Source organism: Aplysia californica, unplaced genomic scaffold (assembly GCF_000002075.1).
Source record: "Aplysia californica isolate F4 #8 unplaced genomic scaffold, AplCal3.0 scaffold00483, whole genome shotgun sequence".
In the NCBI taxonomy this organism is placed as follows: domain Eukaryota; kingdom Metazoa; phylum Mollusca; class Gastropoda; order Aplysiida; family Aplysiidae; genus Aplysia; species Aplysia californica.
In genome coordinates this window covers 489,961-517,310 of record NW_004797753.1, presented here as the reverse complement: position 1 = coordinate 517,310, position 27,350 = coordinate 489,961, and the positions used below count along the sequence as shown (strand labels likewise).

The window sequence follows — 27,350 nt, the reverse complement described above, 5'->3', positions numbered from 1 at the left end:
GGACGTCGAAGACCAAGGCAAGGCAAAGATTCTTGCAGTCTGCCCTCGAGAATGTTAATTTCTTTGGTTGTGATTTTGGTAATAATAACCATCTTGATCTTCTGATCTTTTTGTAAACGCTTTATTTATCTGTTTTGTTTAATTTGTGTCCTCCAACGCAAATATATGCTAAACTATAGAAGCAATCTTTTTTTTTATTGAGTTTGTTGAGTGGCCTACCAAGTGTTTATTAGTAAATCTATCATATGTGTACCGTCCATTATTTATTCATTTCATTTTATAGAACTCGGCTGAATCATCATGCTTTTTAAAAACTTGAAACTGAGACCAATTGCTTTCTTAAAAAGTAAATATTGAGGCTACCCATAACACAATAGCTAGATCTAGATCTAGATTTTATGCTTCAAATTCATAAAAAGTTCACATTCACAGTCAGCAACTAACAACCCCATACTTTTAAATAGGCCACATTTATTGGTGAGAATAACCCAGGTCTCGCTATTCTCACCCCGAACCTATATCTCGCTATTCTCACCCCCCCGGGGAGAAAAACTCCCACCCCGGTGTGGGCATGAGGCGAGGACTCACCCCTTGCCTCTCGCAGGCCGATAAAATAACCTCGGCCCTTGGTGGCTTACCGCATGTTGTTGGTGGGAACGTATAATTAGTATAATAATAATATAATAATGTAAAAACATTTTTCGCCTCTCCAGTAAAAAGAAGGCTCACTACCGACGCTACTGAGCGGGATGTGGGACCGGCCGCCGGCCGAACTATTAGTTAATTAGTTGTTTACACACTTGCAGTGGCAGGCCTATCTGCCTGCACACGATAAATGGTTTTTAAAAGGAACAGAGAGCGTGTGTATGAACTAGAACGAGACACAAGCACGTGACTATTAAAATTTATACTCTTGCATGACGGTTGAAGGGTTGTAAATTATTCAGACGAAATGGGCGAGGGCGTTAAATCATGTTAACTAGTTTAATAATTTTTAAAAATAAAAGCAATCCAAGCTCTTTTCTTCACTTTAATTTTGTTCTTTTAATATTTTCTTTCTTGCCTCTTCTGTCCCCTTCTTCTTGAATATTTGGAGTTTGGAGCCAAAAAAAAGAGCAAGAGAGCCAAATGAATTTTTCCGGGCCAGACGTGATCCAAAAGAGCCAGATTTCTGGGACTTCCCTCCAATTTGACAACCCTGATTGTGACTAGATCTAAATCTAGATATATATTTATCTACATGTCTATTCGGACACCAACACAATCCTGTGGAGCATCAGCCTCGGTATCCTCTCTCCTGAACCCTCTTGGGTCATTTCCGGTAAAACAAGGTAGGGGGGTGAGAATAGCGAGACATAAGTTATTCTCACCGGGGATGAGAAACCTCTTCCTTTAAAATAACATTAGGGACAACAACAAAAAATGATCTAAAATATTTCTTGCTGACTGATGCTGCTGCTGCTGTGCTTTAATTTTAGAGGCTACTGAGGCTAAGTAGAATCTAGCTCAGGATGCTAAAGTTTAAGTTTAAGAATTTGAAGTGGAAAAGGTTTTGACAAAGATACAGATCGGAATGGGCCTATTGGTCTTGCCCTTCTTCTTTGCCTAACTTTGCCTTCGCCCCTCCACTCCCAAATTGAATAAAAACAGTCAAATGAGAACTCATACTTTTCATAGAGGCCTATATTACTATGTGTACCCAAATAGGCGTTGCCGCATTGGCTATATAATTGGTTCGGTTTTGTTGGTTTGGAGCTAGCCAAATTGTTCTCCACGGGAGAGGCAAAACCGATGAAACTGATAAAAAGAGATGAATACTTTCAATAATAATATAACAAAAATCCGTTTGTTTTCAAGGCTTATGGTGGGGTGACCGGTTTGGGCTGCTGGTCTATATTTATAAGTAAGCACCGAAGTCGCAAGAAATCAAACCGATCCTCAAATGGGCACTGAGTATTTTTTAAGGAGATCATGATGTGGTACATTCATCACATTGTTTGTCCCCTGCTTCTTTTTTCCCTTCATTTTTATTGACAAATAAACAGATTTAAAAAACCCGGAAAATTTTGCGTAATCGGCCCTAATTCCATGGACTGGTCAGGGCTACACAACAGGCATGAGGAACATGAACACTCTTTTCAACCACCATCATTGTCCCACTCTTGGGCTTGTCTCTGGTGTGTCTAGATTTAATATCACATGTCCACGTAAAGAAAGCCTTCCTATACTCCTCCAGTTCTCTAGTGGATGATGATAGGTGAAAGTACCAGACCAAGGGGGTAACAAATGTTATCTTTTATGTGAATCAGTAAGTAAAGGCTTGTTAGTATTTTGGAGAAAGAAAAAGTCACAGTTGCAGGCCTTTCCTTTTTGTTTGGCAGTTTTAGATCATTTGTTGCCTCTCCTATGACTTTCTAAGAAATTAGGTAATTTTGAGTGTTATCATGCCTTAGGGTCCTTGACATCTCGTACAAAGACCACGTCTCAAATGCTGAAGTACGAAAGAGAATCACCAACACAGTGGGGCAATATGAAGATCTACTGACCACAGTGAAGAGACGAAAGCTAAAATGGTACAGGCATGTCACAAGATCCACAGGACTTGCCAAAACAATCCTGCAAGGAACCGTACAAGGAAAGAGAAAGAGAGGAAGGCAGAGAAAGAGATGGGAGGACAACATTACAGAGTGGACAGGAAAGACGATGGGTGACAATCTGAGGAGAGCAGAGGACAAAAATAGATGGCGAGAGCTGGTTTTCAAATGCAGTGGTGCCCCAACGGTTGCACCAACCACAGGATAGAAGAAGAAGAAGAAGAGATGTCTTAGGGGGCTTGTCATAGTCGAGTTGAGGGGGCTGGGGGGAGTTTAGTTATTGGCTGTCGGCTTTTTTTTTTTCAAAAACAAAAGAAACCATCAGAATGCGGGGCAAGCCTTTGATACTGATTGTGCATCATTACAAACTATGTTGGACGCAGCAGCTGAGTAATTCAAGCAATTATCCTTATTTTAAAAAAAATGTTTTTCGTTGAATAAGACCATCACCCACAGCACAAACTGCAGGAATTGTTTAACACTGTGTCAAACTAATGTTTGCCCTCCCCTGATTATGGCATAACTGATGTTTTTCCAAAGGTGAAGTGGCACTACTGAGAGATTACAAAGCTCTGTGCACAGACAGTGTAAAGCTGGCATTCCATATGCCCGAAAAACCGATGCGAACTTCGGTTGCGAATTTCGTGTACGAAATTTGGGTGCGATGAAAAAAGAGCCCTCCTTCCATATACGCGAAATTCGCATCCGTCATCTGACTGAAATCACGGCACCAGTTCAGTCAGAGCAAGCACTCTACGTTGAAAACAAGAGAATTTTGCTGTTAGAACTCTTGTTCCTACGAAAGAAGCTTTAAATTGCTTTGTCCAGACTTGATGATGGTACTTCCTTCATAAGCTTTGCTTTCTTGGGTCGTTTTCTTTGCGAAGCTTCGGTCCTATCACCGACAGCGCTGGCTGATGTGGCTGCGGCACAGACAGCAATCTTAAGTTGTAATTAATGTATGTTAGAAGTTATATTCAAGTGCATTTGATTAAGGAGGGGGGGGGGGTGTAAGTGAAAAGCTATTTTTAGTTATTACATGATTTAAACGATAAATGATAGCATAGATAGATTACATAGACTCCCCAAAGTTTCCCACAAACTAAAAAAAAAAAGTGGTTGCCATGCAAATGACAGCCACCTTGAAATTAAACACTTCTTTTCAGTCTTGGTTTTAACACTTCTCTCTCAAACCAAGGAAATCAACATTTCGACGTTTTCCCCACTTATCTAGTGCTTCTATCATGTTCTATGCTGCTTCGTTCCTTTGAAGTAGATTTGGCGGGAAATAAGCCCCGCCCACTTCACGAAGAATTCGCATGCGAAGAAAAAAGTTTCGCTCCCTCGTGCGAAACAAAATCTTTGCATGCGAATTTCGGACTCGGCCATGCGAAATTCCGGTATATGGATTCACCCAATGACAAAAACATTGGTGCGAAAAAAATAATTCGCAAGCGAAATTGGCACCCGAAGTTGGCATCGGTTTTTCGGGCATATGGAATGTCAGCTTTAGACAGCTGCGCATGAAATAATAATATAGTGATTTAGAATAATTCACCATCTCACTGTAGCTGATAATGTTGCATTCCTGATTTTGTGTTTTTTCGTTATATATTCTCGCAATGTACATTGTAAATGGATTTTTTGATCACTAAAATCACTTGAATTGTGAACGTTTTAGTAGAAAGTACATTTTAAGCAGATGTTTTAGACATAGCTTTTAAAGAGTAAAAATACTAAGTGGGACTCACGGCTTCAAAAAGTTAAGAGCTGAGAGTAAGTTTAAAGCTGAGAGTAAGTTTAAAGCTGAGAGTATGTTATACTGAGGTTTTACTGTAGAACAGTAAAGTAGGGTGTCGCGTCCACCTGGTCTATGCGTCCACTCGCTGTATTTCGTTATTCATCGCTGTTGGATCGATTCCGGTCTTGTAATTAAAAAGTATAAGCAGTTTCCATTTCATTTAGCTTTTTACTTCCGTTTTTTACTCTGGAAGTCGCCATTTTTTGGTAATTAAAACTTCGTTTTCTTCATTAGTGAGTTACACTAGCGGAGACGCTTATTTGCTAGTTGGTTGCTTGGCAACTAACGAACTCCAAGCGCCCTTACTAGCTTTTATTAGCCTTTACAAAGGTAGTAAAATATAGTTGCGTCCATTGTACCTTTCAACAATGGAAATTTGAGTCTCAAGGGGGGTGGATGCGCTATCCATACCAAGTTTTAGTATGGTCTGGTCATGCGTCCATGGGTGGAGGCACTCACTGACCTTGTAGATTCGGTATGGTGAAAGCGTTCACATCCTATAAAAATGCATAAATGTCATTCACTCAGCCACCTGTACACATCTATTACCAATCAAATATTTATTTTTGTTAAAATTTTAGTTTTTTAAAACTTAAATCCCATTAGATGTAGAGATCAAGATTTAGACCGTCTACATTAACTTTTTTGTTTTTGTAACATTAAAAAAACTCAAAACAAATGTCTTTCATGTCTAGAAGGCCCTTAATGGCAATGAATATTATTTATAATGAGATGTTAAGAAAAAAGAAGCTGAGAAAGAGGATGTGCTTCGGGTGAAAGAGCAAAAGAAGAAGGAAAGAGAAGAGATGAAAAAGAAGAAGGCAGAAGAGAAGGTGAGAAAAAAGAAGAAACACGAGGAGGCTGAAAATAAGAAAAGAAAGCGGGAAGAAGCTGCTCTGAAGAAAAGAATGAATGTAGAAAGTGACAGAGAGAGTGGTAGAGATGAATATATTCTGATAGATGATGAGAATGAGGTGGATGATGAAATGCATGGGATGAAGGACAGTAGTTGTAGAGGGTGTCGGAGCCATGGACATGGACTGTAGGTACAATGTGAATTATGTGATAGGTGATGGCATGCAACAAGCAGCAGAAAGGAAGAATTGAGTGGAAAGACAGGTCGAAGAGCTAGGAGCAGTGACTTTTATTAGTGATGTTTTCATGCCCACTTTTTCATAACTCCCTTGTACTTACTTGTAACTTACCATCCATCTACATATTTTGAATACATAAATTTACTTGCATTTAAATTACTGAACATTGCAAACTAAAGTTTTAAATAAATCTACATAAGCATAAAGATATTTGGTTGTAAATTGATATATATAGTCTACATGTAAATGTTTTTGTCACTTCATCTAATGTAAATGTTAATAAATGAAATATCTTAACATAGATCTAAAGGTTCATTTTTATTTCTTACATAATGAAGAATGAGTGAGTGGATAATAATAGGTTGAAGAATGACAGACTGGGTGAACATAGATCTAGATTCTATGTTAAAACATCATTTATTTCTAATGTTATGAAGAATTAGGGTGGTGGTGGCACTGACCAGACCTAGTGGACGCATTCACCAGCAAAGTGGATGCGTCACCCGACCAAAGTGGACGCATTAAAATGCAATGTAGAATGAAGTCTATTAAGCATACAGAGATGATAATTAAGATTGGTGATGCGTCCAATTCTGCCGGTCATGCCAATACTTTCAAAATTTGGATCGATACGAAAATAGCTGATATCATGGTTTTCTAAAGGCCAAGGTGGACGCACACCTGACTTTACTCTACTAGTTTTCTTTTTGAGTCACACTATGTACTGCTTGTAAAAACTTCACTATAATGATAAATGCAAAAAGCATGTCTAAAACATTCTTATCAATCGGGCTTGAATTACTGAGCACAAAAAGGGAAATAATTGTTACAATTAGTTTATTTCGAGCAAAAATTAGTGAAGTCCAAGTTCAGTATACTATAGGTGGACTCTACTGTGTGTATGGTCTTGTAGTAGAGCTGTCTTTCTCAGACACAGTTTTTTTGTTTTCAGAAAAGGAAGGTAATGCTTCAAAGCAAGCAGGAGTAAGAGTAATAGTTGTATTATAGTTTTGTATTGGGAGTTTTTTTTAATGTTTGGTAACACTTAGAAACATATACAGTTGTCATTTGATAGGTTTTTAACCGAAGTCAGTGATTTGAATGAAACATTGTTATGTAATTTTGTTCAATTCATTTTTTGTTTTCTAATTTTTTGTTTTTTGCAGTGTGAATGATTGCAGATATTGACGGCCAATGGATACATGTGCCCATGTTCTTGGTTTGATTGTGGCCTCGAACCATTCCATCCTGAATCCCAGTAAATGGTTGTGCTCTGAGTGTGGCACTACAGAGTGGGTCTGGGTTAGTCCTTTTTTTTCTTTGCTGCTTGACTTGTATTAATGATTAAATTGCAAAATGGTTTTCTTTCATTCTCACTGTAAAGTATCATGATGTTTTGTCAACAACGGGACTCTTCTCAATAGAGATTTCTTTTTGGCAGTCTTGGTTCCTAATCTGTGCATCCCACATACATCATTCACTCCATTCCCCCAAAATTGTACCTTGCACACGGTGATATATATATATATGTTATTTGGGAATTCATTGTTATTTAAAAAAAAAAAAAATTGGTCCGGGGGAGGGGGTCCCAAATAGAAAAAAAGGAACCATCTTGTAATGTGCACAACTTTAATCTTTGTATGTCCTTAAGACTTTCAATTCTACAGATGTTATCCTTTAGACTGTTCTCTCCATGCAGTTATGACCTATCTCCAAATCAGTAATTGTGTCCAAAGAGTACATCAATAAGTGGTAATAGACTTTGTAGTATGTCCCTCACTTATTGACTTTATATATCTGTCATGGATTTGAATGATATCATCATCAATGCCTTTCACCCCTGGCAGGGTATAGGCCACATACAAGCTCCTTCCATTTATCTCTGTCCTGAGCCATCCTTCCAAGCTCGTTCCAAGTGAGGTTCATTTCTCTCATGTCCCTTTCCACGCATCTCCTCCATGTTTCCCGTGGCCTACCCCTGCCTCGTGCTCCTTGTGGGTTCCACTGCAGTGACTGTCTTGTGATGTTTCCGCTGGGCTTCCTTAAGGTGTGTCCCATCCATCACCATTTGAATGATATGGGATGGAGAAATTCAAAGCGATCCACACTATATTAGAAATATTTCTAAGTATTGACAGAGAAGTTAAGTTTTATAAATGATAAGTAACTGGATGGTTGAGTTTCAGACAAATCAGAAATATATATAGATCTATACGTTTTATTTCTTTTTTTAATATAAAAAAAAATAAAAAATATAAAGCATTATTTTGTGAAAGGGTTAAGCCCTGAGGAAACATACCCCCCCCCCCCCCCCGACCACTGTATGCACTCCATTATTGTGTTTTGATAAGCATGAAGTCCAAAGTGGTCATAATATGAACAATTATGAGGTAAATTTTGCCATATCTGAAGCTTTAATGTAGATGAAGAAATGACAAGTACACAGCATATAAGGTTGTGAGTCATTTCTCTTTGGTTCATAGAATTGGCTATGCTAGTACAGTCAAAACTGCCCTGACGGCCACCTCTTTAAGACGGCCACCTGAACAAACGGCCACTTTCCATCCCCCCCCCTTGCGTCTTTTCTATATAATTTTAACTGTGTAAAACGGGCACCTGTCCAACATGGCCGTGGCCACCATATTTTAACACACAACCCCTATCACACTAAACAATAATCCCTGTCTTAGACGGCCACCTTAGCGACTCCATTACATTTTGTCATAAATCATACATTGGCCCCTGGTGTTGTGGGCAAGTCGTCATAATCCAATCACCTGTTTATGTTGTTGTTAGGTAGTCCCTCCAACCGATCATGTTGCGTAGGCCCCTCCCACTGTTGACCAATAGGTAACGATTTTTCAGCAGCTGGTGAGGTAAGAGTGTGATCCCTCATAACCCATAAGCCCCGCCCAGAACTCATACACAAATCGTAAGTGAGATGAGTGGTCACTGTTTACCCAGTTGGTAACAAAGTAACAATGGACATCAACATAAACTTGTGACAGAAGCGTCGCTCGTTCTCCGAGTGGTGACAACCCGTGTGTTTGTTTTACCATAGCTCTCAATCCTCCTTGTCTGACACATTTCGTTTTATTGTCACCCTTGCGCAATAGCAGCAACAAAAGAAAAAAAAAGGAAGAAAACCCCAGTGAAAACAACAACAACAATGCGGCTACCTTTGGTTGGGACCTCAGAAAGGAATGGTTTGTTTTCTTCATCTTGATTAGTCCTGCCCAAGACGGCCACCTGTCTTATACAGCCGCTTTTCTCCTTGGCAATGGGTGGCCGTCTTACACAGGTTCGACTGTAGTTTTCAGCTCAGGGCACATTGTTTGAAGTTTGAAATATACTTGAGCGCTTAAGGCTAAGAAAAGCTTTTTTTTTCACATCCAAATATTATATCTTTATGATATACTTGTGTACCAGCAATGTCAGCGGCATATTTGGAAACAGTTATTGATTGCGCAACTGTACTGTTCAAGTTCAAAATTTTATTTACATTATATTTATTCTTATTTCCTTTTGCACAGGCATGTCTCAGTTGCGAAAATGTGGCCTGTGGTCGTATGAACCAACAGCATGCCCTACAACACTTTGAAACTTCTAAGGCAAGTAACAAGTCAGGGACTGTTATTGTATGTCTGAAAAATGGCTTGTTATCGCACTTTTTTTTGTTTTGTTTTATGATGTTTTTATATTATCATTTACCAAGAAGGTAAAAAAAAAAATGAAGGAGAAAGATGTCAAGAGACAAAAAGAGGGGATGGGAAGGGTACAAGCACAAGGAAACATACTCGTTAGGAACACACAGGCCAATCTTTTTTGAGTTGTAGCATTTGTGGAAGAAGGTAAATGGAGTATCAACTGATAGGTCATGTATGTATTGTGGACATGTTGAGAACAGACGAGATTTTGAGAAATGAGTAATTTATATCTTTTGGGTTTTTTCCTGTTTTTTGTTCTAGCCTGTCTGTGGTTTCTTTTATAATAGTTTGGTTGTTTGTGGGCGCTTTTACTGTCTGTCTGTTCCTGGCAAAAAATGTGACCGTTATTGTGTTTGTGTATTGTGTTTTACAACTTAAATTCAACATTAATGAAAAGAAAATGACAGATTCTTTTATCTTCTTTCAGCATCCAATTGCGATTGAAGTAAATGCCAAGTATGTTTACTGGTGAGTAGTGCTTTTGTTAAGACGTTCCAAACAAAAACATATAGACTTTAGTGTGACAGTAGGAGAATGCCTCTTTACTTCTGTTAATGTTAATATTTTTTTTGATTGTGAATTTGTCTGTTTTTTTGGGGTTGTTTTCATATTGTAATAATTTTTGCTAATGTTTTTTTCTGGCCAGAAGAAGATCATTTTTAGATTGATTTAAATTATCAGATTAGATGGAACAGGTTTAAGTCTTGTCTTTAATATAAAAAATGTTCACAAGTTTGGTTATTTTGCTTCAGCTTTACTGTTTCCTGGGTAAACTTTTAAAATCTAATTCACTTTTAGGCTGACGAATGTGACATTATAATGAGTGCTAGGAGACCAACGTCTTTTGTTAATCATAAAATAGATAATTGATCATTGCCGATTTGAATTCGTCCCATATTGGAGAAGTGAAACCTTTAAATAGTTCTGGAAACAAGCTGTTGTTATCATAAAAAACTGACTATGCAAAAAATCTGGGTCAGGTCAGATGTAATGCAGACAGTTATATTTTTAATATATGAAAATCGTCTTTAATAGAAATTATTTCTACATGTTCTTCTACAAAATGATAAGCGAAAAGTGTTTGCTAACAGGGTTTTACTGAGCAAAGTCAGTTTGACAGATTAGTGATAAGTCTGTCACCCTAGATATGTCACATATGTATGATAAATTAGACTGGGATGGAGTTTTTTTTGGGTTGCTTTATATTCAATAAATAATTAAATTCTTGATTACCTCAATTATGGAATATCTTGTCTCAGAGTAACTTATATTAAAGGAAAAGTGGAATTATGTCCTAAATCAGGAAAAAAGTTTATTGACAAGTGCAACTAGTCGTTACAGATTAACACACACTAGGCAGTTCTATACGCTGTATTTATGTTATATTCTTTCTTTGCCAATATTGTTTTTCTTTTCCTTTGGAGCTGGTTATTGTTGCAGGTTTTGTTGGCGTATGGTCTTCCATACAACAGAAACTTGATTTGGTAGATATGTACTGAATGAGAACTCATTTCAAAATAATATTTCAGTAACTATGCTCAGTTTTTGAGTAAATCATGAATTCCTTGTGTTCTTTCTCCTCATGTTGTCATCCGGTGTTCAGCTATGTTTGTGATGAGTACGTTGTGGGGGACAACGCGGCAGGTGATCTGGAGGCTCTGCGGTCTGCACTCACGGCCATCGGTACCTTGTCTTTGGAGGAGTTGCAGCAGAGAGGAGGAAAACTGCTACGCTCTTACTCACAGACACAGGAGATCTCTTGGTAATTGCCTCATCAAGTTTCATGCCTTGCACAGTGGCTCTGGTGTGGTTTGCTCCTCCTTCCTATTCAATATCTATCATCCTTGTCTCTGTGCCTTCTTTCCTTCGTATGTTACTCTGTACTAATACCTCTAATCTTTGGTACTTATTTGTGTTGCAAGTGCTGTAAAACTCTTTCTAAAACTTTTCTGAAGTCCCTGTATGCTGAGCTCATTAACATATAAATACTTTGTTCTGTTCAGAGTCCAATTGATTTCTATCCTTCTTGTCTTTGTTGCAAATGAGATACGAAACAATAATGTAATTTAGGTTTTGTAGATTACATGAACTTCTATGATATACAGTGGTCTCCACATAAGAACACGCAGTGCAAAAACTCCGTCTACCCACATGAAATGCTATGAATCACATGATCAAGCTCTACAACATGAAAAGTTTATTTTGCGAAGAAAGGTCCTTTAAGCATTTTCGAAGCTTCCAAGAAAAAGATTTATATAGTACAGTCGAACCTGCACTGACGGCCACCTCTATAAGACGGCCACCTGTACAAACGGCCACTTTCCATTTCCCCCCTTGCGTTTTATCTATATATTTTAACTGTGTAAAACGGGCACCTGTCCAACGCGGCCGCGGCCACCATAATTTAACACACAACCCCTATCATACTAAGCAATAACACCTGTGTAAGACGATCACCTTAGTGACTCCATTACGTTTTGTCATAAATTGTGCATTGGCCCCTGGCGTTGTGGGCGAGCCGTCATAATTCAATCACCTGTCGTTGTTGTTAGGTAGACCCTCCAACCGATCATGTTGCGTAGGCCCCTCCCACTGTTGACCAATAGCTACCAATTTTCAGCTGCTGGTGAGGTAAGCGTGTGATCCCTCATAACCCATAAGCCCCGCCCAGAACTCATACACAAATCGTACGTGAGATGAGTGGTCACTGTTTACCCAGTCTGTAACAAAGTAACAAAGGACGTCAACATGAACTTGTTACAGAAGCGCCACTCGTTCTCCGAGTGGTGGCGACCCATGTGTTTGTTTTAACATGGCACTCAGTCTTCCTTGTCTCATACATTTAGTTTTATTGTCACCCTTGTGCAAAATCAGCGACAAAATAAATATTACAAATGAAATACAAACCAACAACAACAACAACACCAACAAAGACAACATAATGGGGCTACTTTCGATTGGGGCCTCAGATGGGAATGGTTTGTTTTCTTTATCTTGATCAGTCCTGCCTAAGACGGCCACCTGTCTTATACGGCCACTTTTCTCCTTGACAATGGATGGCCGTCTTACACAGGTTTGACTGTATTTTATTTCTTAAGGCGGATTATATAAATAACAATGATTGACTCTAATTTTCGTTCAGTCTGAAATTGCTTGCATAATGTGAATGTGGAAATGTAAAACTGTTAAAGATTTAACAAAATGTTTCTGTTTCATTTCAGGAGCCAATCAGATGACAATGATCGCCTTGTCACAGCTGACTGCCATTACAAGTAAGAAAAATCTGCTCATCGGCCCCCATTGTGATTTGTTTTTTATCCTTTATCCTTCTTTTTCTCTTTTTTGCTCTTCTTTTTCTCTCTTTTGCTCTTCTTTTCCCCTCGTCTTTGTTATATGCCTGCTGATTATGCTTACTTACTATAACCTTCAACTCAAAAACTCTTTTTTTATCAACTTACCTAGTCTCTTTTTTTGTGTGTGTGAAAAATGCACTGTTAAATAGTCTAAGATTGGGCAGTAGATGGGTGCTTTGGTGTTATTTTTTTGTCCCAACCTGTTCATAGCGAAATGTAGCTGTTGTCATTCTGACTTGTCATGAACTTCTGTGGAATTGAACTCTGTTCATCAAAATTAATTTCTTCATATTAGTTAGCTTTGTCATTTTGTACCTTGCCAGACAAATTGTTCTTTAATTCCCAGAAAAATTCTTCTGGCAAAGGCCTTTGCCTCTTGGCAGCAGTTCATTGATGCAAAGAAGAAAGAAAAGGTGAGCTTCCTTCTCATGTCACACCAGTAAAATCTTATAAAATAGGTTATTGTTTGCTTTCTACTTTCCATCCTAAGCACTTAATGCAGAAAAATGTAAAGTGTTGATGTCATGTGCTAAACTTTTGTGCAGGCTTGGTTAAATTGCCTTGTAGTTTTGCTCTCTGTACCATCACATGCATAAACTGGACAGAAACATACCACTAACATTTTTATACAACTTTTAGTCAGCTCATGCTCCACATATATGTAAAAGAGTTAAAAACTAAAAACAGAAGCATTTTGCAGTAATAGCTTTTGTCAAGAGCCAGCAAGGTCTCTCAGATCTGTAATTGATAAAGTGTGCAAGTGTACATTGTTTTGATCTTTCAAAGGGACCCTTTGTCCCAAGTTTTAGCTACAAGTATCAGCGTATGTGGCGACTATCTGTCTGAGGCGACCTTCATCTGTGCTGTAGTGATCAGGCTCTTGGCTGTTGTAGGTGAAGACGTGTTTGATTTCTGATGAGACAGTCCTTTTATTTGGTGTCTGCCTGACCATTGTATCAGCCTCTGCCTGGCCATTGTATCAGTCTCTGCCTGGCCATTGTATCAGTCTCTGCCTGACCATTGTATCAGTCTCTGCCTGACCATTGTATCAGTCTCTGCCTGGCCATTGTATCAGTCTCTGCCTGGCCATTGTATCAGTCTCTGCCTGGACATTGTATCAGTCTCTGCCTGGACATTGTATCAGTTTCTTCCTGGCCATTGTATCAGTCTTTGCCTGGACATTGTATCAGTCTCGGCCTGGCCATTGTATCAGTCTCTGCCTGGCCATTGTATCAGTCTCTGCCTGGACAATGTATCAGTCTCTGCCTGGACATTGTATCAGTCTCTGCCTGGATGGGCTGAGAGGTAGGGTTAAAGCAACCCACTCTCTGATTGATGTAAATTATGTCAGAGGGGTTATTAAGCTGTACAGTTACAGTGTGAAGAGTCCACTTTTTCACTTTTGGTAGAAACAAAAAATGGAGGCTTCTCAGAAGTTTTATTGCATATGGCTTACAGTCAGTGTGAGTAAACTAGGACAGTCTGCAGCTTTCTTTCGGCTTTCTCCTGCAGGCCACGCCCAGTACCTCGGTCAGTCCTCACCCTCCCATGCTGACAAGAGCCGGGTCCACTCTGTTCCATGTGAAGAAGCGAACTCTGATCCCTGGAGTCACAGGCATGCGGAACTTAGGCAACACCTGCTACATCAACTCTATCATACAGGCTCTCGGGTAGGTGGATTGGTCACTGTGTGTGTGTGTGTGCGTGTGTGCGCTTTTATTTTTGTATGAATGAATTGACTTCTGTGGATGAGTTGCCCAGTTTTCTTTTATCAGATGGACAGAGTACAACATTTGTAAATCAATTTTCTTTGGTAGGTAGTAAATATAGACGGTGATCCAGGTAGTTTTTACTTTTCCGATCTAGATGTAGGTGTTGATACTTCTTGTCTATTCCACAGACACCTGGAGGACTTCCGGGAGTTTTTCTGCCAGTTGGTGTTTGGTCTGTTTTCCCCGACGGGCACACCACTGCCTGGCACCTCCCCGTCCTCCCCCTCTCTAGGGCAAAATGTCCCCAAACAGCTACTCAGGTTCAACACCGTCGACTACTTCCAGGTTAGAGAGCGTGGCTCATGTGTTCACCACTTTTTTTCTTTTTCATAACCTTTCTTTGCCCTTTTTCTTTCCCCCAACTTTTCTCACTCCAGATCTTTTACAAAATTTTAATAATTTTTACCTGCATGTTATTCAATGACTGACCTGTCGGAGACACACAGCCATCTTATGCAGCCAATGAGAAGAATATGTTGCTGATGTGCTAGGGTTGGGAGAGAAAGACAGGCAGCCAGCACAGGTGTGGCAGTGTGTGCTTGTGTGTGAGGGGGTAGGGGTGAATAAACATTTCATGTTGGGAACGTCAGATGTGCCAGGCCTATTTTTTTTCCCTGCTACCGAACAGTGATAAACAGACATGTGTCTACATAAGGATTTGTGTGCTGGTCTGTGGTACCAAAATTTAAGTTGCTGTCTGCTAATCCCTACACTACTGTTTAACAATTCATTAATAAACAATACCTCTTTCAAAACTGGCGTGTATTTGAATGAATCAGCCTTTTTACACGTACAAACGTTTGTCATAGTCTAAAACCTCTGACGTATGGCATCAAAGATAAGAAAATGCCACTTGTTTGAAAAATTGCATATATACTGTAGTACTGCAGTACAGTCGAACCTGCCTTAACGGAAACCTGTATAAAACGGAAGCCTGTCTTAACGGAATCTCCCCGCTCCTCCCTTGATATATTCCTCTTTAATTACCTGTGTAAAATGGAAACCTGTCCAACGCGGAAACGGAAAGAAAGATCCGCTCCCTTCTGATGGTTTCACCTGTCTAAGACGGAAAATGCTTTTCCCGCTCAGCCCTGATTTGAAACAGAACTCACAAGTTTAGTTCCGACGGCTATAAACTATAAACTTAACGCAATGGCCGTGCTGCTGGGCGAAGAAGGGGAGTAGGGGTGCAATTAGAGGGTAGATGTTATCCCATCATGTGAGCCCTGAGCGATGCAGATGGTCAGTGTAGTGTGGATGTGAAATCTCACAACTGCCCGTTAAAGTGCTTGAGTAGCGAGCCACTACGAAAACTTTCCTGGGTAGCCAGAAGCCAGAGTCAAACAGTGGTCCTATGAAAAGCAAGCACTGGTGGTAATTGGATAAGTAAAACTGACGCATGTCATTATCAGACAGGATAGCAGTTGAGAGGTGTGCAGTTTTGACAAGCGATCCTTGATCCCACCGGCTGGGCCTTTGAACCCCCCCCCCCTAAATTCCCCTGTCTAAGATGGAAAATGCCTAAGACGGAATTTTTTTCCCGCTCCCTTGCGATTCCGTCTTACGCAGGTTCGACTGTACTTTAGTTTTCAACTTTGAATTTAGGACATATTCTGTATAGCAGCAAAGAAAAGAAAGTAACTCATGTTGGAACCAAAAAAATCTCTGTTTTTGAAGTACCAAAAAAAAGGAGGGGGAGGGGGTCTATGGTGAATATCAAGTGTACCAAGCTCTCTGTCAACTTTCTTGAAAGGCAAAGGAGATGCTAAGAGCAGCTGTGGACCAAAAAATATGTAAACTGAAGAGACAAAGAACACAAGTTCTGTTGCGGTTCACGTGGAAAAATAAAAAGCAAAGCTTGTGCAACACTGAATCAGTTGGTGAGGGGCTGTATAAAGGGAAGCAACGGCTCATTTTAGCAAGCTTTAATTGAGCACCATTGTTTTTCTTTCCCCTTATACTCGTACCATGACACCGTCGGAACAGATGTTTGCATCATTATTGATTTTCACAGTCTGAGTAATCTCACCTTTCTTAAAACGCTCGAATTCAATGATCTTGAAGGTGGGGCCTGATGACTTTAATTTATGCGAGTTTCACTGTATTTAATAGCCCTTATCGTGGCAGCACGCTTTTCTTTTATTAAAACAGAACTAAACGTCTACTGGCTCTGTAAACAACAACCTGCGTGCTCCTAGGACCTTATGTAGTTGCGAACGCAGTAAAACTCTTTCCCAAACAAATAACAACCTAACTTAACAGCAACATTTGAATGTTCTTTCTATGTCATATGATATCTCATCATCTCAGCACAGCAACATTTAAATGTTCTTTCTCTGTCACATGATATCTCAGCACAGCAACATTTAAATGTTCTTTCTTTGTCACATGATATCTCAGCACAACAACATTTAAATGTTCTTTCTTTGTCACATGATATCTCAGCACAACAACATTTAAATGTTCTTTCTTTGTCACATGATATCTTAGCACAGCAACATTTAGACGTTCTTTCTCTGTCACATGATATCTCAGCATTTGAGCACTATAACGTTTAAATGTTCTTTCACATGATATCTCAGCATCTGAGCACTGCAACATTTAAATGTTCTTTCACATGATATCTCAGCATCTGAGCTTGCTCCAGCCCAGACGAGCTACTCACAGCAATAAAAGTACCAGCAGCAATCAGGTGAAGGCAACGAAGAGCTCCAGTCCAAAGAAATCTGGTGGTTTGAATGGTGGAGGGAGCAACGACTACTCAGGTCTGAAGATCGACATCTGCTCAGAGGATGCCGAGGAAAAGATCATCAAAGCAAAAGCAGATGCTTTGAAGACTTTGTGAGTCTTTTCGCTCTATTTCCTTCTTTATCGTTTGTATTCTTCTGTAGATTGTGGAATTCATTCTTTTGCCACTTGCTAATGGGGGAGAGGGTGGTGGGGGTGGGGTGTTCTTACCCTTTGTGAAATATCTCCCTCTATTATTGTCTCATAAAGGGTAAAACTAAAGTTTATATGTGTGTGGTTCTGAGGAAATTTGTCATAAAGTGGCTATTTTTTCTGAGTCCCATGTTCCCTTTCTTTTGTGTAATTATTCCTTTCCTGATCCAGCAGGCTGTTTTCTTTTCTCCATACATGTCCATGAATGAATACCATTAGTTCTGATGGTATCATGCAGGGATTTAGTATGGATGACCTTGGTTCAGATCTTGTTCTTGAACTTGGGTTTGATAGGCTCTCCACTTAATTGCCTTGGTTCAAATGGAGATAGATGCTGATAAACTTATTTTATAGCATTGCAGTATCGATTTCTCAATCTTTGAGAGCAAAATTAGTGCCAAAATTTAGGAAATAAGAGGGAGTGATTAAATTACAGGCTACACTGAATTATGTAACTTTAAGCTTTGTGTCTATTATAGAAAACATGATGAACATAAAATAATGATTGTGTTACGTTACAAATTACAAGAAGCCAAAATGTTTATCTGCATTTTTCTCAAAACAATGGTACAAAAGAGTATTCATTTGAAGACAGTTGTATTTTCATGACTCGATATGTATCTCAAGTCCAAACTTGTAGTGACATATATCTTAATCTTAATTCACGCGATTTAAGTGACCATCAAATGATATAAACAGTTGGGTGGTAGGTGTTTGCTGTGGTGTGATTTGCTCCTTCTTTCCTATCAAACATGTGTTGTCCTTTTTTTTGTGTTTGTTACTCTCTTCTAAAAGCTCTAATCTTTGGCACTTAATGACCTAATTGTTTTGCAAGTGCTTTAAAACTCTTACTAAATGAAAAATAACTTTATTTCCCAGATCCTTATGTCAAGAACTTCACGGCCTACTGCGTGTCCTGTGGTCTGGCAAGTGGGCACAGGTCAGCCCCCATGGCTTTCTACACGCTGTTTGGCGAGCCATTCCAATGTTCAAAGGTCATTCTCAGCATGATGCTCAAGAGTTTTTATGGTGAGGTATATTTTGTTTTCCCCAAAGACTACCAACACTATTAGGAATCGTCAGCTGGCTAAGCTTCTTTTCTTAACATTTTTATGTTTTCTGCCTGTTTGCCTACCTCAGTGATGGTACTGCTCACCCTTTCCTCACCTTTGGAAAGTCGGCATATAGTTAAAGTAATGATTACTGCTCTCATGCACTTAAGTAAAGATACTTGTATATAAATACTCCAGATGTAGAGATGTGCAATATATATTGCTTTGTAGGTTTATACAGGAGTGCTGATTGAAATTGGTCCTGAAATTTTACATCTCCTTAAAATGTCCTCATCATCTTTTACGGTGTTCCTCAATGAAGTTGTCTCTTCGGCATATTCTGCTTAAATTGTTTTTCAAAGTACATGTTGCAAGTTTTTAAAGTCATATCTTAGCCTTAACCTAAAAATATTATTGCAGTAATCTTAATGGTTTTTGCACAGATCTCTGTAGTAATTATTGCAGTGAGCTTCAGCACGTTTTTTTCTTTTAACTGAAATGAATAAATAGACACCTTGTTTGTTCATAGAGTAGTTGGGTTTCTCTTGCATCTCCTCTTCAGTGTTACTTTTGTCATCTTATTGGTGTCAAAAGCAAATGAGTGGGTGGTTGGAGGGCATCACTGGTAGATCCTGCTTTTTTACTTTATGTTTGGTTCTGTCTTTCTGTCTTACTTTTTCTCTGCACTAAAAGTAAATGACCACATTGTGTCGATGTGCTTCTATATACTCAAACAAACAACAGGCAAGGAAATGGGCACCTCAATTTTTTCTTTTTACTTACCCTGTAGAGCAAAATCAAATGAAGTAGCTCAGTTTTCATGTAGCAGATATGAATTGTTTATAAGGAAATGTGTTGGTTACCATGCGGACTCGGCTTAAACCACAAGTCAACTGTGTGTGATCATGTGTGTGTGTGATCATGTGTGTGTGTTGACAGTGAGTTACTGGACAAGCTGTCTCGGGAGATTGAAAAGTTGCCCCAGTGTGCTGGTTCAGAGAACATTGTGGACCAGAATTTCCGCGGAGAGCTGGTTAGCCAGGTAGGTGATTTTTTGTTTCTTTGTCTGACTATTGAGTGGCTGTTTAGATAAAGCAGATTGTCTCAGTCATTTTTTGTTGTTTTGCGAAAACTTTAATAAATAGTGCTCACCTTTATCCGCTTCAACAAAAATGAAAAAATCTCAATAATTGGATCTTCAGTACACAAAACAAAACTGTGCTTTATTGAGGGTATAAAACATGTAACAGGCATTCTTACTATACCAATAAGTTATATATAAATAAATGATAAATTTGTTTTAAAAATCCAGACTTGGCAATCGTGATATGGTCTTGACAAATTGTGATTGTTGTTGTTAATACTAATCCAGCTGTGCTTCATTTCAACTACAACACCATATTGGTATAGTTGGCAGACAGAGATAGTCCAGCTCTGAACTTTTCTAAAACTTGATTTTTGACTATGTTGTAAAGCTGGGTCAAATGTGCAATCTCTATGAAGTTGAACATCAAGTTTTGTCAAGTTTTTTTGGTGGTTTTTTTCATTTATGCCAAACCTTAGTTGAAGTGGTCTGGAATACTTTAACTAAACAGTGTGCAGCTTCTGTAAAATAGCCTTCTTGGATATGGAACATCTCTGCCCAACACCACTAATATATAAATTTTCGTGTGATTCACTGTGCGTTTTTTTGATCAGGTGACGTGCTCCACATGCAACAACACGTCATCTCGCCACGAGCCTTTCCTGGATCTGTCTCTGGAATTTCCTCGTAGCTTCCAGTACACGGCTGGTCAGACGCGTCGGCACATGTGCCACATCACTGGTGACTGCTTACACATGTAGTTGACGTCTTTAGTTGTTCTCCGTCTCTTCCTTCTGCTCCTCCTCTTCTTCTTCCTCCTCCTCCTCCTCCTCCTCCTGCTCCTTTTTGCTCTTGATTCAGCAACCACTGAACCTCTGATTCATTTTTCTTTTGAAGACAGTGGAAATCAAGATGTTCTCTTTGGCAGTTTAAAATAATGTTTAGAAAGAGATGGTGGAATGTAGCAACGTTATGCTCTGTAAGAAAGTAATTTCTCATCCTTTCTCACTAGATTGAGGCAGTAGTGCAGTGCTATTAGCAGGTATGATGCAACTTTGTTTTGTTTTGTTTGTTTTTGTAAAGTGTTTTACAGCGCTCGCAACTGCATAAGGTCATATGAGCGCGCGGGACACTCTTAATATTTTCAGTTGGTAGGAAATTTTGAATTTTGCCCGGGTGGCGGCCGAAGCCTGCTCTTATCAATTTTAGACCACCAAGGGATCTTTAACGTGCGCAACTTGCACACAGGCCCTCCGAGATTTTTCGCCCTTGTCCGAGAAGGCTAGGTGCAGATCTTTCCTACCAGAAGATCAGGGGTGTGGCTGAAAGACAGCGGTAGGAAGAAGCGAAGGAGTTGCAGTAGAAAGGCTGCAGAAAGAATCAGGAGCCCAGAGGAAGGGGCAAAGGAGGTGAGGGGGTGAGGGCAGAAAGAGGAGACGAAAGCAGACAACAGAACATTGCTAGAGAACAGGAAATGAAGTGAAAGGAGACAAATTTAGAGAAGAAAATTTTTCGGTCGCTACCCGGATTCGAACCTGGGACCTTTTGAATGAGAGGCCAACACCTTAACCTCTAGGCTACGAGAGCCCCCCATGATGCAAATGTAAAGAAGTATGTAAAGAAGTAGAGAGAGCAGTGACTTTCTGTATGACTGTGATAGTAATTTAAATTTCCTCTGTTCTTGTTACATTCCCAGTGTTTGTCCTCAACTTTTTATATGGAAATAGTTAGTGGTAATGATTTTTTATTGTTCTGAAAAGTGAGTATAGGGGTATGATATGTATTAACACTTTGCTTTGTGGCCCACAAATATTTTGTACTGTAAATATTTCAAATATTTCATCTCCCTTGTATCTGCTTACACCCCCCCTCCCCCCTCTCCCTTCTATTCCTTCCCCATGTTTCTGTGGTGATCAATACCTGTGGCAGAGATGCTGTCTACCTTCACCACCACTGAGGACCTAGAGCCGTCAAGCTATGCGTGTGAAAAGTGCAACAGTAAGTCAACATCTCTCTCTCTGTATGATCAAGTCATTTGAAATTTGATTAGAATTTAAAGTAAAAGTACAGTCTTGTGCCTCTGCTTACTGTAGGCTGACACTACGTCACAGTGACTCCTGTGGCTGGCCTTTTTATTCCTATTTACATTTTCTATACCTTGGTGAAAGAAAATGTGCTTTCAGTCTAAAGTGTACATGAAGTGTTGAAATATCTTTTTATGCTATGTTCTTTTTAGTTTCAAAGTATCTTTTTTCATAATTGTGCAGGGTCAGGTTTTGTTCCTCTTTTCTTCCACCTCCTCATGTCCCTCTTCCATTGTTCTGTCATTTGTTCTTTCTATATCTAGGAAAGAGGAAGCGGAGGTCTCGTCAGCAGGAAGAAATCAAGACAAACGCCCGAAAGCAGCTGCTGATCAGTCAACCCCCAGAGATTCTGCGACTTCACTTGAAGAGGTTCAGGTCAGTTTCATTGACAGAATTGACCTCAGTGAAGCAACCACCCCCCTTTTATTTGTAATTTGGGCTAGTGTTAATAGTGCTAGTTCCTTACATTATTTTTTTTATCATACGAGTTTGAACTCATAAAAACCGGAAAAAAACTCTAGGGATATGCCCCTGTGCTTACTACAAATAGATGGTAATGGTTTTTGTCAGTGGACATTTTAAAAGAAGAGAAAAATAAGATATAGTTTTTATTCCTCCAATGGAAGAAATCAACAATGTGCTTTCTTTCATAAAGGTGAAAGTAGTTTTTTTTTCAATGGGCCGTCTGTTGTGTATCCATTCATCTATCTAGTTGTCTATCTGCCTGTTTACCTTCCTAGCTTTGTCTATCTATCCGGCTATCTATCGAAAAATTCTCTCTGTCCGTTCACAGGTGGTGTGGCAGAAACCACAGAGAGAAGATTGGCACCCATGTTGCCTTTGATGAAGAGCTGGACATCACTCCGTTCTGCCAGTCCTGCCCGGAACTGTCTCATTATCGGCTGAATGCAGTTGTGGTGCACCATGGCGCTGGCTTTCGGGCGGGTCACTACACGACTTTTACCTACAATGTTCAGGCTGGTTAGTGTTGGTTCATTCGTTTATTTTTTAATGTCAGTACGTGGTATGTTGAGTAACGTATATGTCTGCCTTGGTTTTCGTGTAGTTTTTGGGTTGATAAACATGTCACCTTCTTCAAATTACACTGTCACAAGGAAGTGCAAGGCAAGCAAGAACATGGTTATTTTCTGTTAGTGGGTGGTTGGCGGGTGCTCTGGAGTGGTTTGCTTCTTCTTTCCTATCAAACGTCTTTCGTCTTTATCTCCCCTCCTTCTTTTTAGTGTTTGTTACTCTCTTGTAACACTTCTAACCTTTGGCACTTATATGACTTTATTGTGTTGAAAGTGCCGTAAAACACTTACTAAAACTAACCAAACTATTTTCTGTTACAAGGAAGTACTTGAGTTTTGGTCCTGTAATTGTTAAAGAATATTATTTCCTAAGAATATGAGCTCAACCAGTATGATGGACGGAGTAGTCTGAGGCATGATCCATCGTACAAACCTGTCACTGCTTGGCCTGTGCTCAATCACAAACTAAGCAAGATTCTTGATTTCCTTGATTGCGCTGAAGAAGTAATATACTGGTCCTCTGCACACAAGCAGATGTTTCTGTTGTAATACTGGACCTGCTCACATGCACATCTATGCTCAGATGTACACTTGTCATATTTACTCTGGTGTATGGTCTCTTCCGTCCTCTTTTCCCTTTCTTGAATGCTTCTGCACTCAGACTTCAGACTATATGATGAAGTCCTCTGTTTTTGATAAAATATGTTTGTGTTTAATAAGATGTTTGGCTCAGTTAAAGGTGAAATAACAAACAAAATCATAGCTGTCATTTTATGTTCTCTGAGCATTTACCCAGCCTCAATTTCTAAGGCTTATATTTCAGTTTTGCTGACTTGCCTTTTGGACCAAATTTTCATTCTGGTTCATTTCACCACTTATATGACATTATTGTGTTGCAAGTGCTGTAAAAGTTTTGTTTAAACTTAAACTTTAGTTCTGGTTCATTCATCAGAGTCGTGGGTGCACTGCAATGATTCACGTGTCCAGCTGGTTCCTTTGGAAGATGTACTCAAGTCTCAGGCCTACATCTTGTTCTACACGCGTCGTCTGCCGTGCCTCACTCTGGATGACATGCCTGTATTGACGGCGGTGGAGAACAGCCCAGACTCTGGGTCCACAGTAAGTACCATTGTCACATGACTTTCTGCTTGGCTGTGAGTTTTTCGCAGGAAATTCGATTTTGTTGTGTGTTTTTTTTTCTGTTTTTTGTTGTTGTCTTGCTTTAGATAACTGCTTCAGAGATAAGGGAAAACAAGTGAGGTATACCATGAGCTTTATTTGAAATGAACTCTGATTAGATGGTTTTCAAATATAATGATGTCTTTTTGTATTCTGTGACCATATTATAAACTAGGAGAGAAACTACTGTGAAGATGTATATGCAGGATGTATATGGTTAAATTAATGTTTTTTTCCTTGGTCCCATAATGCTGTTTTGCTTGAAATCTATTGTTATTTGGTACCAGTGTACTGGTTAGCCATATATAGACTCCTCTGAATTGGTTACTAAATCATGTGAGTTCCTGTGTACAATATTGCAATTGTTCCTCAGCTATCCACCATTCCTGATCTGGACATTGGAACAATGGAAACACTGAAGCAGCTGAGTCGAGGAGAGACGGAACAGAGCATTGATGAGGAGGTGTCCATCAGTTTCCACCGTGACCCCACACTTATACGACGACTTTCCTCTGGGAAGATGGAACCCACCTTGAAAAGAGCAGCAACACTTCCAAACTCCAAGGAAGAACCATCAAAGAAAAGCCCCAGAAAAGGAGGCAGTACCTTATAGCATTTGGTATAATTTTAGTATGTTAGTGTTTTTGTTGTTGTTTGTTTGGTTTGTTGATGTTTTTTTTGTATAGGGGGGGGAGGGGATCTAGAGGCAGCAGGAGCTACAACCATGACTTCTGATTGACATCGATTATTCAAAATTTTATTTTGAATTGGTAGAATGTCCATATCCCGAAGTCATGATGTAGGAACATTTGCAATTTAGTTTCCTGACATTTCACTGCAATTTTTGTTCATTTCATCCCGTTTTATAGCATTGTGATAGAAGTTTTTGTTGTTATTACTTTCAAGTTTTTTTTGGGTTTTTTTTTTTAGATTGACTCTTGTTGGATATTGTAAGAGTGAGAATTTTTCTTTCTTTCTTATTTTACCAACAGTAATCCCAGTGAGATCAAGTCATTATACCCTAACTCGCCCGAGATCGCCCGCGAATTCCCTTACACGCTCCACCCTAACTCGCCCGAGATCGCCCGCGAATTCCCTTACACGCTCCACCCTAACTCGCCCGGAACCACCTGCGCCGACCTGGCATCTTTAGAAACAAAGTCTCGCCTTGACGAAACTCTGGGGCCGAGATTTTGATTTGCACAGTTATTGCAAAATGTTTCTTCTTCCGTTTGATATCGAAACGAAATTGTTCGGGCCAGTTGTTTTAGTATTAGAGCCGATCGAAGTGCGATCGTGTTACTGACACTTCGAAGGTGTCTCGACTTGTTGAAAAACGACACAATTCAGTTTGAAAAAGGAAATAACGATCGCTTTGAGCAAAAACAAGCATATGACAAATCAGATGAATCAGATTTTGATGAAAACATTGTAGCAAGAGTTTGGGGCGACTCAGATTGATCAGAGGTAGAAAATCTAGAATTTAGATCTAAGGCTCGATCGCGAGGCTGAAAGTGAGAGTGACGGGTCGGACACCCCGATTGAACTCAAGTTAGAACTTTTCCAACAGTTTGCGCATACATAAAGTTATATTTTTCTGAAACTACATTCATTTTTCTTTTTAACTTTTCTTTTTTCATTATTTTGGGAATTTGTTCAGTGTTTTTAAAATGTGTTTTTTAGACGCTTGTATTCATGGGAGGAGGGTTCCTTCCCCTTGCTTAGGATCTAACAATGGGCTTCCCGTCCAGGCCCTTAGGGTGTAATGTGTTAAATAGGAAGTTGTAAGCCTTGTCCATTGAAATAGTGACAGTTGATGTACCAAATGTGCTGCAAGTAATATCAACTTTTGCTTTTGAGGGCGTTTCATCAAAATAAGGGTGTTCTTGGGTGGTTTTTTTCCTTGGCAAATGATAGCCTGATTTTTCTTTAGCGGATGGTAGCCATTGTCTTTGAGGTTTTAAATGGCCATGTGTTGGAATGGTTTTCTCCCAGTTGTGCCACAGGCTTATCTGTTCAGCCATTTCTGTTTGTTGTTGGATCTGATGATCTACTCTACAGTGCTTGTGGGCATCTTGCTGTGGGCTGTCTTTCTCGAGATCCCTGTTCAGTTGCTTCTTTGTTTGCTTTGTTTGTTATTCTCCTAAGTATTTGAATGTTCGTTGCATGTCCATTACATGGGAGAAAAAAGCTGCAATATTTTTATGTAAGCTTTAAAAGCTGATGAAGTAAATGATTTAGATTGATTTTATAAAAATATGATAAAACATGAGTATATGGTAACAGTCGTGATAAGATTGGATAAGTGACATAGGGTACATTTTTCAGGAGAAGGCAAAAACTGATATGTTAATGGACAACTTAGAGTTATATGATTTTTTTTCTGTGAAAAAAGTCCACTTTTGGTCATTTGAATCTAAATTTTAACCAATGAAACATGCTTTGTAGAATACGTTTAGGAAAATAAAGCGAGATAGTAAATTTTGTTGTTATCCGATCTTATCATAATGTGGATGATATTCTTCTTTCCTTCTGGATTGAGCCCATAATTTGAATGAACGTGTGTCTACACTGGTTTGAAATGCACTTGAAGTCAGTTTATGTACAGTACAGACCTTACGGTGGAAAGATCACACTGGCTGGATTACTATGCTATCACTAAGACAGTGGTTTGGTTATGCTGACATCTGATATATGAAACCGTATCGCATCGATGGTTTGGTGGCATTGTTATTTCTTTGTTCTGCCGCAGACTGCACAAGTCAGGTCTCAGACATGCGGAAGTTCTTTTGGAGCTTCTTTTTGGAGAGAAGTTTTTTTTAACACTGTGCTCTACTAATTTGTACTTGGATGGAAGCCAGACATGTTGGTTCGCTTACCAAGATTTTAGGCAGCATCTTTCTCTACAGCTAAAATTAAGATTCTATTTGACAATATTTTGTGTCGCCCTTTCCCTCTTAGTTTTGAATTTCAATAAAAACAGACAGAAAGGAGAAAAAGACCCCAAAGTGTAAATGTTTTTGTGCAAGGTACTAATGAGTTAATGTTTTTTGTTGGGATATCATCATGACAGCTTAAGTGTATGACTATGTCTTACATTGGCTTCATACAACACTGTCACCTTTTGATATTACTAATTGTGCTCCATTCTTATATTCATTTCAACATATCATTTGTCAAGTAGGGTTTTTTAACATTTCAGTTGTTTTTTTCTCACTCAAATAGTGTTAGTAATTGCTGTTTTTGTATAATGTGAACAAACCTGAACCTTAAATAGGTAGGGTTCTGTTTTGATAGCCTGTTTGGTTGCATTTGTTTTCTCGTCTTTGAGGGAACATTTGCAAATGTCGTTGAATGTCCTTACCACTCTCACCCAGTGATGTACAGTGGAATCTGTTTATGGTAAACCTGCGTTAATTAAGACTCAAGTAGACTGTGTACTTCATTCTGTTTCTTTAGATAAGTTTGTTTTTCAATTTTTATTAACTTTGCACTTGTCATGGTCTTGTCATTTATGTCCTTGACATTGTGATAATAGGGGCCACCGGAGGCTATGTTGACATGGCTGGAAGCTATTCTATGTGCTGCACAATACAGTGTGATGACATTACTAAGGCAAGTTACACTCGTGAGTGTCCTATTTACTAATTTAGGCCTTG

General features: G+C 39.2%; 1 protein-coding gene across 1 annotated transcript; it reads left to right on the top strand.

The window, feature by feature from the left end:
• On the top strand, positions 1 to 25,077 carry LOC101863123 (ubiquitin carboxyl-terminal hydrolase 44-B). The gene is made up of 18 exons (XM_013086589.2): positions 1 to 78; positions 6,656 to 6,791; positions 9,023 to 9,100; positions 9,624 to 9,664; positions 10,800 to 10,958; positions 12,418 to 12,468; positions 12,896 to 12,962; positions 14,062 to 14,219; positions 14,450 to 14,606; positions 16,951 to 17,162; positions 18,141 to 18,290; positions 19,253 to 19,355; positions 20,012 to 20,138; positions 21,327 to 21,395; positions 21,745 to 21,856; positions 22,275 to 22,462; positions 23,465 to 23,631; positions 24,065 to 25,077. Exons 2-18 carry the CDS (start codon positions 6,684 to 6,686, stop codon positions 24,302 to 24,304), a joined length of 2,187 nt encoding a protein of 728 aa, XP_012942043.1. The 5' UTR covers positions 1 to 78; positions 6,656 to 6,683; the 3' UTR covers positions 24,305 to 25,077.
• Positions 25,078 to 27,350: the final 2,273 nt, after the last annotated feature.

Bases quoted from the DNA above. Each gene is read 5' to 3' on its own strand.
- LOC101863123 (XM_013086589.2), top strand. From the start codon at position 6,684: ATGGATACATGTGCCCATGTTCTTGGTTTGATTGTGGCCTCGAACCAT. The intron at 9,665-10,799 runs GTGAGTAGTGCT...TCCGGTGTTCAG, and splicing joins AATGCCAAGTATGTTTACTG to CTATGTTTGTGATGAGTACG. The intron at 22,463-23,464 runs GTTAGTGTTGGT...TTCATTCATCAG, and splicing joins TACCTACAATGTTCAGGCTG to AGTCGTGGGTGCACTGCAAT.